Raw genomic sequence first — 13,423 nt, forward strand, 5'->3', positions numbered from 1 at the left:
GGCGCACGGGCGTTGCCAGTGCCGGGTGAGCGCCGGCAATGACGTCACCGGACACCCAGCGAATCACAAGCGTGTTTTCAGAGCTCAGCCAATCGTAGGTTTTTTTTTTAATGTGAGTGATTATTTTGAGTAATTATCAAACCCAAAAGTCAGACCCACGTGTGCACCAATTTTTTTTTTTCATATTGGTTACTTTATTCAATTAGCGTGAATTCAGTTAGCGCGACCGCGTTCATCCATCTAATTCTCGCGCTAAATGGGGCTCTACTGTATATATATATATATATATATATATATATATATATATATATATATATATATATATATATATATATATATATTTATATTTATATATACATACATATATAAACCCGGCCCTCGATTTAATGGACCCCGATTTAACGGATTTCGGATTTAACGGATCACAAAACCTCAACGGACAAATACCCAGCAACGGACATTCTGTCTGTTGCTGGGTAGATTTGTCCGGTGTTACACCAGCTTTAGAAATGTCAACTGGCTACCATAAGGAGTCCAATGGCCAGCTGAAACCAACGATGACAGACGCCCTTCCAGTTCCAAAGGCCATCATTGAGATGGTTAGCTGTCAATGCAAAACAGACTGTTCTGCCAAATGTTCTTGCAGAACAAATAATTTATCCTGCACCGATCTTTGCCAGTGCGGCAGTGAGTGGTAAGGACACACAGAACAAGTATGAAACTGATGATGATGATGATGGTGACAACATGTAGACTCCTTGGCTGCCTAAAAGATTAAACCCATTTCTGTCATGAGGAGCATGTTGGTTCTTAATGGATATTAAAGGGGCTCTCACACATTCCCGGTCCCGGTCGCGACCGTCCCCGATGACTCCCGATAAGCCGGTCGCCGGTCGACCGGCTGTAAGATCGGGATTGTCGTGACAGACCCTTGATCGACCGCCGTCAACCCTGAGGACCGTGAGACGCAGCCGACCACCGCCGGTCAACTTTAAAATTTTCAAAGATATCGGCGATCGCCCGGGTCGATCAAGCGGTGTGGAAAAATGCGCCGGTCGATCAAGCGGTCAGCCACCGACACCCACGGCAGACGGCGGCAGACCCGGTCGACAGAAGTGAACACCTGTCTGACCTGGGGATTAGCGAGGAGGAAGGAGGAAAATGAAGAGGAACAGGTAGGGCGAGGGATGAAGAGAGAGAGGGAGATGCGATAAAGGAGGAAGAGGAATGGGTGAAAGAGAGAGAAAAAAAATATATATATATAACATATATATCTATATATATATATATATATATATATATATATATATATATATATATATATAGATATATAGATATAGATAGATAGATAGATAGATAGATAGATAGATAGATAGATAGATAGATAGAGAGAGAGAGAGAGAGAGAGAGAGAGAGAGAGAGAGAGAGAGACAGACAGAAGGGAAAGGAATGTAAGTAGGAACAGGTGGGAGGGAGTGATGAAGAGAGAGGGAGGTATGGAGGAGAGTGATGAAGGACGGGAGAGAGGGTGGAAAGAGATGAAAAGAAAGGAGGAAGAGGAATGGGTGAAAGGAGAGAGAGAGAGAGAGAGAGAGAGAGAGAGAGAGAGAGAGAGAGAGAGAGAGAGAGAGAGTTTTATGCACACGAATGAATTTAGGTATGAAGCTATTTATGAGGTAATTATAAATATATGAAAATGCAAAGAAAATGTTTGCTCGTCGATGTGCAGCAGGGTCGGTTCCGTAGACCGGGCGTCTGCCGCCGTAGGTCGGTGTTCATCACCGACTGACCTGCTGCAGTCGCCGGTCGGAGAAATCGAAAATCGTATATGGTCGCCGGTCTACCGCCGGTAAGCCGCCGGTCCGGGGATTATTGCCTATTTTGTCGGCGGTCAGGCCCCGATCGGCTTATCGGGAGTCATCGGGGACGGTCGCGACCGGGACCGGGAATGTGTGAGAGCCCCTTAACTTAGTGGAACGTTCATGTCTGATCACTTGTAAAACATTTAATAAAAAAAAAATTTCAGTCACATAAGTTTAAAGTTGAATAGCTTATTTTTTTTATACCATTTGATTCCTTGACCCTGAAAACAGTGGTTTAGCTGTCAAAATCAAATTTCTATATAATTTAGACGCTGAGATATTGACAAAAACTTTTTTTATGTCAGCCATTTTGTAAGATCCAAGATGGCGGTCATATAGGTATCAGGGCAAATGGAAACATTGTTTTTCTGATTGCTTATGCAATAAAGTTTTGATACTCCACAAAAATCTGGCAAAATTACATAGTGAACCTGACCAATATTCCAAAATCTGCAACACGTTCGGTCCCAGGGATTTCGGATAATGGAATTCTCAATCTGGAGTCTATTTCAGTTGTGGTTAATACAGTATTTTATTGTTTTTTTAAATAAGGTAAGCTAATTAGGCTTAATATTTTCTTGTCACAATTTACTTTAGAATTAGATAAATTTGATAGCAACAGCAGCAGCCATTACTAGCCCACCGCAGGACAAGGTCTTTCCAAATGCTTTCCACCTCTTTGCATCTCTTCACAGTGCATTCCATCCTTCCCTGATAAAGGTTCTGTAATTTCCTCTTTCCACTTGGCTGTTTGTTTACCTCGATTTCTAAAATCAATGGTTTGTTAAACTGATACTCTGGTTGTCTATCTGATATCACTCCTGAGCATGATATGATCTGCCAAAGTATACTACTCATTATTATTTGTTATTAGAATTCTTACAACCCGTGTCAATTCCCTGATCCTTGATGCTCACATGTTATACTTTGTTTTCATTCTATTTCTCCTAGTGCACTTTTCAGCTCTTTCTCTTCCCCTCCCCAGTTTGGGAATGTCCAAGACAGAGGTGCTGACACAGGCCTTCAGACGGTCCATTGGTGTGCGCATCAAGGAGGAAACAGAAATCATTGAAGGGGAGGTGGTGGAGGTGCAGATTGACCGGCCGGCCACAGGGACGGGCGCCAGGGTAGGCAAGCTGACCCTCAAGACCACAGAGATGGAAACAATCTATGATCTTGGAAACAAATTGATCGAGTCTCTCACAAAGGAAAAGGTCAGTAACCTTATTGAAGTGTTGAAAAAAAAGTTGGGGATTGCAAACAAAAGTATACTCTCTGCAAACTACAAATCACAAACCTATCACAGGACTTTCCACAATCACATATCTGCTAATGTCTGAATATTTGCTTTTCTACAAACCTGAAACTACTACTAAAATGATAGTAAATCAATAGATAATTTATATATCAAGACTTATTTAATTGATTGCTGATAAGGCTACTTCAAAATCAGTACCCAATTTGGAAATTGATTTTCATGATGCAATTTCATGGGTCAGTGACTCACTACAGTGAGAGCGAAAGCAGCGAAACAAAATTCATCCAAACTGTCAGAGTTGCCACACGCCTGTGGCTGCAAACTCACAACAGATATGAATCAGAAGTAAAGCAGACTGCCAGATACAGCTATATGTTATAAAGTCACCATGTAATCAGTTATTACAAAATGTGATGATATTTTGTTAATTATGTCTTTAGTCTTTACTTATAGAAAAATATCACTTCTGTTCAGTTTCTGTGTCTGATTACAATACATTACAGTTATGCAGCTACATTATTTTAGTTTCCTTAGTACATGTAATCATTTGTCAAAGGATAAAGAAATAAACATCTTTCACTATTTCTGAAGTTCTATTTCTGAATTAGAAATGTGCCAACGCCACTGTGTTGGCCATTACCGATACTCACTTCTCAGCTGATACCAATCCCGACACTGATACAGTAGAACCTCTTTTATCCGGCATTCAAAACAATGGCACCCACAAGACAATGTCACAAATCTGATCTTGATCTCGATGTCACAGGTGACAGGATCTGCCGTTGTTTTAACTTGCTTACGCCAGCGCTGCCAAAATGGAGTTGGCAACATTACCTGCCATAGACTAGAGTGTTGTGCCATCATATCGAGACCTGCCTTTCACCATTATTACTGGACCATTGGGCCTGTTAATCGGTAGCAACATGCCTAAAGGCGGCTTTACGCCTGGCAATTCCTAGTCGGCAATACGGGCTCAGCTGCATTTTTGGTCTGGATCTGGGTCTGGGAGCTCTTCTCGTGGCAAGTTTTCTGCAGCTGAGCGCGTCCGTCTTGTATTGCTGACTGGCGGTTGGGTAAACAACATGTTAGCGCCAATAAAACAAGAAATGACAGATACAGACAACAAGATTTGGAGCCGGGAGGCTGAGGTGGCATTGCTAGAAGAAGTGAGGCAGCATAGATACTTGTGGGACCCACAAGATAAGCTGTATGAAAAGCTGAGTCTATGCAAAACAACTTTTGAGAGAGTGGCAGCAACATTACGATAAATGTTTATCTCTTTGCGAGATATTGAAGGAGGTAAGGAACGATTATTTTCGTGTATTATATAATCACACCATGCAATGCCTGGGGGTTGCGATGGCATGTTCCTCCCTTCTCCTTTGTTAAATGCAACAATGAACAATCAATCAGTCAATCAATACTACTTACGATAAAACTCGTTTACTTAAAGTATTTCTACAATATTAGGCTAATGGACCAAACTCATTGTGGTTTTAAGATATGGTAGTAGCCTTTTGGGGTGTCTTGGATGAATTCATGCCCTTGCATTTACTAGCAGTTTATGTCTTGATGCTCCCGGCTTCTCCTCCCACGTGTGAACATACTTGCTCCCGAGAGCACCCAGCTGGTCTAGCCGCTAGATCGTCGCGGCTGTATTGCTGACTAGGAATTGCCAGGTGTAAAGCCGCCATAAGGTTATCAAAAAGAGGAAGTGCAAAGTGCTTACCTTGAAGCAGAAGTTGGGGATCTGCCAGAGACTTGAGAAATACAAATCCCACCAAAGTCTGATGGAAGAATTCAGCAGAATTTGGCAATTCTGTAGGAGCAAGTCTCAAAACCGGCAAAATGGGTTATGTGGCACAAGCTTCCCCCGTCCATGCCGGATAAACGAGGTTCTACTGTACTAATAATTTACTGATATTTTGCTGATAGCAATACCGATACTGATACTTTATTTTCATTATGTATCTGTAAGATTATAATATTATAGAATTACTTGTATTTCATAATTAGATATGATGGATTTTGTGAATAACTATAATTGGATGGTCTTGAAGATAGGTTAATAGTAAAAAAAAGAAAAAAGGAAAGTAATAGAGTCAAAATTATTAGTCCTGAATCACTTAATAAATAAGCCAGAAAAGTAATGGAGTATCGGCCATATATACACCTTGCCGATACTGATACTACAAATAAAGGTTGATACTGTTGATACTAATACCATCAGCACAACTCTGGCACAAATGTGGAGCTTACAGATTGAGGATTAATTTGCATAAGTTCCCAGCCCTGAGAAAAAATAACCTCTTTTATAGGTAATGGGAAAGTTGTCTGCATATACCAAGGTGTTCATGACTTATATGCATGTTTCTGTGCAGTCTAATAGTGGTTTTGCATATGTCCAGACAAATCAACTCAAATTTGTTTGGTTTTCTGCAGTGTAAAAGACTACTACAAAGTTTCTTTTATAATATTTGGTGGAACTAGAAAATTTAGCAAACATTAGGGTCCTATACAAGCCCTTTCCATAGGCTGGTGCTTTTTAGAGAACCCAGTAAACTTAACCCGTACAGTACTAGCGACGCGTATGCGTGTCAGCACCTATGGTTGCAGGAAATACTAGCAACGCATATACACGTCGGGCTTGCTAAACACTGTTACAGTCGATGTAGCGGGTTTATTTTTGCTACAGAGACTGCTGCAGACAATGGCAACACTGCGCGAGTGCGTTTGTAGCATTGGCAACACTACCCAAGCTGTGGAGGAATCACAAGCCACCTGTGACATCAAGATCAAGATCAAGACCAAGTGTAAACAATGTCGAGGTGGCCCATTCCTTTTGCCATATGGCAATAGACAGTGAGTTTGATGTTTCTTCATCTGAAGAAGATGTGGGAGCATTCTCAGACTCTTGTTCGGACAAGGATTGTGTGCCAGATAAGGATATACAGTATCCTCTTGAGTTTCGCACTATCTGAGTTTTGTGATCCTTGAGTTTCACGGTTAGTCCTAAATTCTTACCATCCCGACTTTCGCACATTATCACCCCGAGTTTCGCGCTGCTTTGACATGTACGGGTCACGTCTACTTACCATTGGCGTCACGCACGCTACCTTAAAAGGTAGTATCACCCTGGATGTTTTCCTCCAAACATTGTGGCAAGAGAGAGAGAGAGAGAGAGAGAGAGAGAGAGAGAGACAGAGACACTTATTAACACGTTAACCGTGTTTGAACATCCCGCCGTCTCCTCCCTGTCGTGTTTGGTTCAACTCGGCGCGGCCTCAATACCACGCGAGCCCCCGACTCAAGAGGAGGTGTGTAGCTTCACTCTGGTTATGAGCCCCTCTCGTGACAGGTGAAATAGAGAGGATGAAAACAAGGAGAAAGGAGAAGGGTGTAGGGAGGGAGGGTCAGAAAGGAGTGTCAGGTCAGGGCTTTGGTCAGGACATGACCTGATTCAGGTCAGGTCAGGTCCATACCTGTCACACACACACACAGAAGGTGAAATGAGAAGGATGTGGGGAGGATGGGGCAGAAAGGAGTCAGATCAGGGCTTTCATCAAAACATGACCTGACTCAGGTCAGGTCATGTCCTGAGTTGCCACACACACACACACACACACACACATGCACAGAAGGGGAATGAGAATGGTGTGGGGAGGGAGGGGCAGAAAGCAGAGTCAGCTCAGGGCTTTGGTCAGGATATGACCTGACTCTTCCTTCTGCCCCTCCTTCCCCTCACCCTCCTCATTCCCCTTTCTGTGTATTTACCTAGTTGTGAAATTCAGGAAAAGAGCAGTACTTGGCTCGTGCTGTCCCGTCTCCATAACGCTTATTATCCAGTTTGGCTCTAAATTCATGAGTCTCCTTGTCAAGTCCATTCCATGTTGTTATGCTTCTGTATGGAAAACTGTATTTCTTGATTGCTCTCCTACAGTCGGTCGGTCTTCTATTTCTTACCATTGCCTCTTGTTACACTTCTGTCATGTACCACTAGGTCTTCCCTGTCCAATTTCTCCAATCCCTCTTGTATCCTGTACAATGCTATTAGGTCCCCTCTCTCTCTTCTGCTCTCCAGTGTTGTTAGTCCCAATTTCTCCAGTCTTTCTTCATAAGTATGTTCTCTCAGAGTTTCCGGTAATTTAGTCGCTGCTCTTTGTATTCTTTCCAACTTTCTAATTTCTTTCTTCAATCTAGGTGACCACACTAATGCTGCATATTCCAGTCTTGGACGTATCATCGATGTTATTAGTTTCTTCACCATTTCTTCATCTAAATATGTAAATGCTGCTTTTATGTTTCTAAGAAGATTGTATGTTTCCCCAGTTATCCGGTCTATATGTTTTCCAAAGGATAACTTGTCTGTTATGATCACTCCCAGATCTTTTTCTTCAGTTTTTTTCATGATTCTTTCATTACTCAGAGAGTAGTTCCCCGATATTCGTCTGCTGCTCTTACCAAACTCCATCATGCTACACTTCTCTGTCTTGAATGTCATTCCCATTTGCGTGACCATTCGCTTATTTTATCAAGATCTTGGCTCAGGGCTACACAGTCATCTTCATTAGCCACCCTCCTCATTATTTTAGCATCATCAGCAAACATATTCATATAGCTTGTCACCCCTGCTGTCATGTCAATAATATAAATGTGTGTGTGTGTGTGTGTGTGTGTGTCATGTTATGTCATGATCTGACTCTCCCTTCTGCCCCTGCCCCCGCACACCCTTCTAATTTCCCCTTGCGTGTGTGACACACACCCGGAAAAGTTACTGGTTGCCCAAGCTGCCGCCAACATCGGTGGGAAGAAAAAAGCCCAGTGTTACACCAGCTTATGGGCAATCAACAACTCTCTCCTGGATGGGCGTATGGGCGTTTCCAGCAGCCACAACGGTTAGAGGAAAACGGCCAGTGTGACACCGCCTTAAGGCAGTGAGGCCGTTGATTGGCTTAGCATTGACGATGACGTCATTGGACTCCCAGCGAATCACAAGTGTGTTTTCAGAGCTCAGCCAGTCGTAGGGCCTCATCTGTGGCCTTAAAATGACCCGTTCTCTCTTCCTGTTTTCTTCCTTTTTCCAAGGTACGTAGTTTGAGATAACAAGGGAGTAAAGAACGAAAAAGGTGAGCTCCGGGGGGGCAGCATGAGCCAATTATAATGGCACCACTATAAACAGTTGCCTGCACCATGACGGGCTCGGGGCTGACACTCAGGCCCAGATGGATAGCCTACCGGCACCATAGGCCACATGAAAAAAAAAAAAAAAAAAAAAAAAAAACCACGCGTCAAAACAAATAAGCACTTTTTCAGTGTTTTCAGTAACTCAGTTTTGTGATCCTTGAGTTTAGTGCTATACCTTCGGAACGAAGCGAGCGCGAAACTTGAGAGGGTACTGTAGGCTATATTGAGCTGCCTTTATAACACAAAATTCTATTGTCCTGAAAATTCTGAAAATTCCACACTTGTACCCCATGAAATGATGCTCTCTGGAGTATCCTACACCTGTGTGCAACAAAAATGGGCTACCTGGCCTCTTATCACTTGTCAAATCCTCCATAAACCATCGATGACCAGAGCTGGGATTCTGTCATTCCCGTATCCACCGGTATCGGTGATCGAGCCGCCATCTAATCGGTATCGTGTCGGTAGATCGGTAGATTTTCAAAAAGTCGATCGTCGGTAGACTAATTCGTTAGATTAAAAATAAAGATTAAAAAAAAAAAGTAAAAAAGAAAAATCCGAAAAGCAGCAAAGCACAAAACGATTAGTGCTGTGGTGGGACTACCAAAACACTGCCACCTGGGCAGTGAGGCTGGAAAGAGGTTGTCGAGGCGTAGGAGCTAGGCGTGAAGTCTTAGGCTACTCGCGTGACGCCGGCAACAAAAGTGGGGCTCCCGCCAAAACTTTGTGAGGGCTAGGCGGTGATGGGTATTGCTCGTCTGATTGGCTGAAACGCCCGAGCGGCCGGTGATTGGCCGCGTGATGGCGTCAAAGTAATATAATTAATTTCCTGCTAACCTTCCCATCCCTTTCGAGCGTGTTGAAACTTGTCCGTTTCATTTTGCAGGTCGTCTTCTCTCTTTCTTCTCGAAAAAATCAAACAATCTACCCGATTTTTCAATCTGCCAATCCCAATTGGATCACATCGGTGTTATTAGTTTCGATAGTTCGTAGAATGATCGAATGATGTAGATCGGTAGCGGTAGCCGGTATCACCGATCCCAAATCAAATGTCAATCGGTAGTCCCAGCTCTGTCGATGACATACAGGGGCTGTTTCCAGCCACACTGTGGTAACATTTCATGGAGTTCTCCTGCAAAAAGTAGGTCTATGACATATTTTGTTTTCTTATTCTTTCCACTTTGCCCATCGCATGGAACATATTTAAAAAAAAAAAAAAAAAAAAAAAAAAAAAAAAAAATGGCCGGTACTGGGCAAGCCAGAAATATTTAAATCCGTCGGTACTGTTTGTGTTAACGGAGATTTTTGGTTTTCAGCCATTGTGTTGGATTATACACTTGTCCTATATTTTCTATTTGTTCTTGCTTATTTTTTTATTTCTTTCATTGTTAGATCAAGGCTGGTGATGTGATAACCATCGACAAAGCTACTGGTAAGATAACCAAGCTGGGCCGCTCTTTCACCCGCGCCCGTGACTATGATGCCACTGGACCACAGACCAGGTGAGAACCCAGAGTACTGAGTCTGTGAAGACCATGCTCAGTAAGTCCTCACATAACATAACTTTGTTTAACATCATTGATGAGAAAAATACAAATAACTAATATAGAAATTTATATATGATAATTATTTAAACTCAGAACAATATATGATTCAGTAAGATCCCCTTGTCATTTATGTACATCAGCAATATAATTTACATCCTTGTTAGTACTTGTTGGGGGATCCTTCAAAACTGAGGTTTTCTGGAGTGCTGAGTTCTTTACGACTGACCACAGACTTATTGCAAAACTGAAGATACATATCAGGTCAAAAAAAAATCTCAAGATGCATCCAACCAGGGCTCTATCTTGAGAAACTGAGGGACCAGGCTTGTGCTCAGGGGTTTGCAGTGACAGTGTCATATCGGTTTGAAGTGCTTGGTGCTTTGGAGGACTCTGGAGAGTTGTGGGATACCTTTATATGTGAAAGTTTCAAATCTGCTGAGGAATGCTTTAGAGAGTGCCAAGGTCTAGGAGTGGCGTTTCCTCGAGGGAGACGCTGGAGAATATACAGGAGAGTTGTGCTGCCAGGCTGGCTGGGAACTTGGAGCGATACAGGACTCTGTTACAGACTAGAACAGTGGTTCCCAATCTTTTTTTCAGGCAACCCCAATCATGCACCTCTAGACATGACTGCGACCCCACTAGTTTAGTTGTATATGTGTTATTATAATATAATAACACCATGTTTGATATTTTGAGGTCTTGGCGACTCCAGAAAAACGCTTGTTAGTGGGGTTGCAACCCCAGGGTTGGGAAAGGGAGGACTAGAACCCTTCTGAGGAGGGATAAGGAGAGGTACGTTAGAGGTCTCACTGAGGATATGTTTTGTAAATGCTAGTGACCTTAGACCAGCTTCTCGAGCTCTGAAGAAGCTCCACTCCAAATCCGCATATCAGAGGAGTACTATTTGAATGGCTGATGGCCAGATAGTATCAGATATGGATGGGTACCAGGCTTGTTGGGACCAATACTTTGTGACCTGTACACAGAAGAGCTCCCAAGCAAACAGCTCCCTCTGGCTGGGTTGCAGATGGTGGCTACTGATCCACCAATAAACAAAACTCCACCTTCTTTTGCAGAAATGAGAGAGGCTGTGAGAAGGTTGAAGGGTGGAAAGGCAGCTGTGATCTGTAATATCAGCATAGAGATGTTGAAAGTTGAGGGTGAAGTCATGATCCCTGGGTTGCATGCGGTGCTGTCTGCCATGTGGCATTCCAGCTGATGCTGATCAAAGCCATTACAGAGCATCTATTGACAACATCAAGGTCACTGATCTTGTTTTTGCTGATGATACTGTATTTCTCGTAGAATCATTGGAGGTTCGGATGATGGCTCTCAAAGTGATGCATGAGGAGGCAAAGCCTCTGGGACTGAAATTCTCTTGGGCCTAAACCAAGGTCTGGTCGTTTAGAGACTTGCTGGACTACTCAGTTCAGTCTTCATGAATGTGGTGAGGGCTTCATATACCTTGATAGCATAGTACAGGTACCTCTCATTTTACGTGATTTTAATTTACACGAATTTGGTTTAATGCGATGTTGCTTGATGATCAGACTTCAGTCCATACATAGTTAATGCGTCAACTACACACACACACACACACACACACACACACTTGCAACTGTGACATACGGTGGAGGGGCATTGCTGGCGCTGGGAAGATGTGGGAGGACGGAGCCCCCGAAGGATTTTAACTTTTTTTAACTCTAACTTTTTAATGTTTTAACTTTTTAACGTTTTGCCTATTTTGCCTAGCAACTGTGACATACGGTGGAGGGGCATTGCTGGTGCTGTTCCCGGTTGGAGGTTGGGAGGAAGGGTGCGGAAAGCTGGAGGGAAAAGTGTTAGTGGATTGAGAAAGGGAAAATGGAGAACCGTACCGATAATGAGATTAGCTTGTTTAAGCTGCCATCACAAAAACGAGAACAAGTGGCTGATTTCTCTGGATTTGAGGAAAAAAACAGTGAGCTGCAAAATAGATTGTTGCAGAGAAGAGTGAAAGGGTTGGAGAGTGATTTTGAAGTGGTGATGAAGATGGTGAGTGAGTTGAGAAAGGACAAGAGAAAGATACAGACGCCTCCTGCCGTTCGCGGCCTCACCGTTCACGGATTCGTTTATACGCGGGTAGGGTATTTGTGACACCCCCTGCCGATCGCAGATGAAAACTTGTGTATACGCGGTCTGATCCTTACTAAGTGTCGCTTTCACAGTCACTTTTGTTTGTTTTGATCGTTGCCTATGAGTGACGATCGCTGCTACAGTATTTCCACATGAAAATGGCCGATGGGGTAGTGGTGGCTGCAGAGGAAACGAGAGGTGTTGAGTGTGTGTGGCAAGGTGTGGGGCGGGGCTAACCCCACAGCCGCCACTACTCCATCGGCCAGTTTCACGTGGAAATACTATAGTGGCTATTGCCGCTCATTGATGACGATCAAAACAAAGAAAAGTGTCTGTGAAAATGGCCCTGAATCCCAATATTATACATTTAAAATCCTTGATACTTACTGGGACCTGCCAGAACTGGTCCTTCTTAGAGACTCAAGGCTACTGCTTTGAGGAGTAAACAAACATGGTGTAGCCTGCAACATTGGTGGAGGGTACCGGTTATTAAGTTTGTACGGGCGTACCGCCAGGAACAGCAACAAATGGACCTTCCAAGGGCCCAGTAAACACTCAAATTAATTAATAATATACTGGATGTATATGGATATACATATGAGTATTAACACAAAGGGATATCCTACGTGCACTGTAGTGAAAACTCATTAATCTGGGACACAGAAAACATAATGAATAAAAGTGGAATAACTTTATATCTCTTTCCTTCCCAAACGGAACATTACAGCGAAATAATCCTTAAGTATGATACACATAGGTGCTTTTTGTGTCTTCCAAGCTTGGCAACACTGCCCCCGCACTAATAACGATATTCAGTAAAAGTTAAAACCGTTAATTAGGGATGTTTTACTCAATAGTTATGGGTCAGGAAACGGAATATACTATGTGTGAGAGTGAGTGTGTAAAGGTTCGTGGCCTCAACGTCCTCGCCGCGGCCACCATCTTGTTTGTTTTGCTCCGGTACCCGGAGCAAAACAAACAAGATGGCGGCCGAGGCGAGGACGGTGAGGCCACAAACCTTTGCACACTCACTCACGCTCACTGGGCGGGTCAGGGCATTAAATAACACAACTAACCATCACATCAGACAGTTAAGATCACCAGGAGAGCAGCAATAGTAGCTGAAACACAAGATATATTGGGAAAAACAGAGATTACATTACCCCTTGCCTGGACGTGTGTTAGATTATTACAGTCCTTATTTAATTTGTGATTTACCTATGTATATGTAAAACTATATAACAATGCTTAGAAATGCCTTAGAAATCCATTTTTTTTATTCGATCGAGATGGTGGAATGAAACTATTTTCCCTATTCGATTATAATTCCATCGATCACGGATTCGCGGATCACGGGAATCTTGCGGAACCAAATACAGTAGAGCCCCGCTTAGTGCGAGATCAATTAGCGCGAGCCACCATCTACCAAGAAAAAAATTAATTAGCGCGAAAGCCTC

General features: G+C 43.1%; 1 protein-coding gene across 1 annotated transcript in view; it reads left to right on the plus strand.

Moving 5' to 3' along the window:
• LOC127009405 (ruvB-like 2) overlaps positions 1-13,423 on the plus strand; it is a 91,448-nt gene that overhangs the window by 39,413 nt on the left and 38,612 nt on the right. Inside the window, exons 4-5 of the mRNA XM_050882487.1 lie at positions 2,848-3,076; positions 9,697-9,806. Of these exons, the coding sequence (XP_050738444.1) occupies positions 2,848-3,076; positions 9,697-9,806 (339 nt within the window). The remainder of the gene's footprint in view (positions 1-2,847; positions 3,077-9,696; positions 9,807-13,423) is intronic.

This window comes from Eriocheir sinensis, chromosome 40, assembly GCF_024679095.1.
Source record: "Eriocheir sinensis breed Jianghai 21 chromosome 40, ASM2467909v1, whole genome shotgun sequence".
Classification (NCBI taxonomy): domain Eukaryota; kingdom Metazoa; phylum Arthropoda; class Malacostraca; order Decapoda; family Varunidae; genus Eriocheir; species Eriocheir sinensis.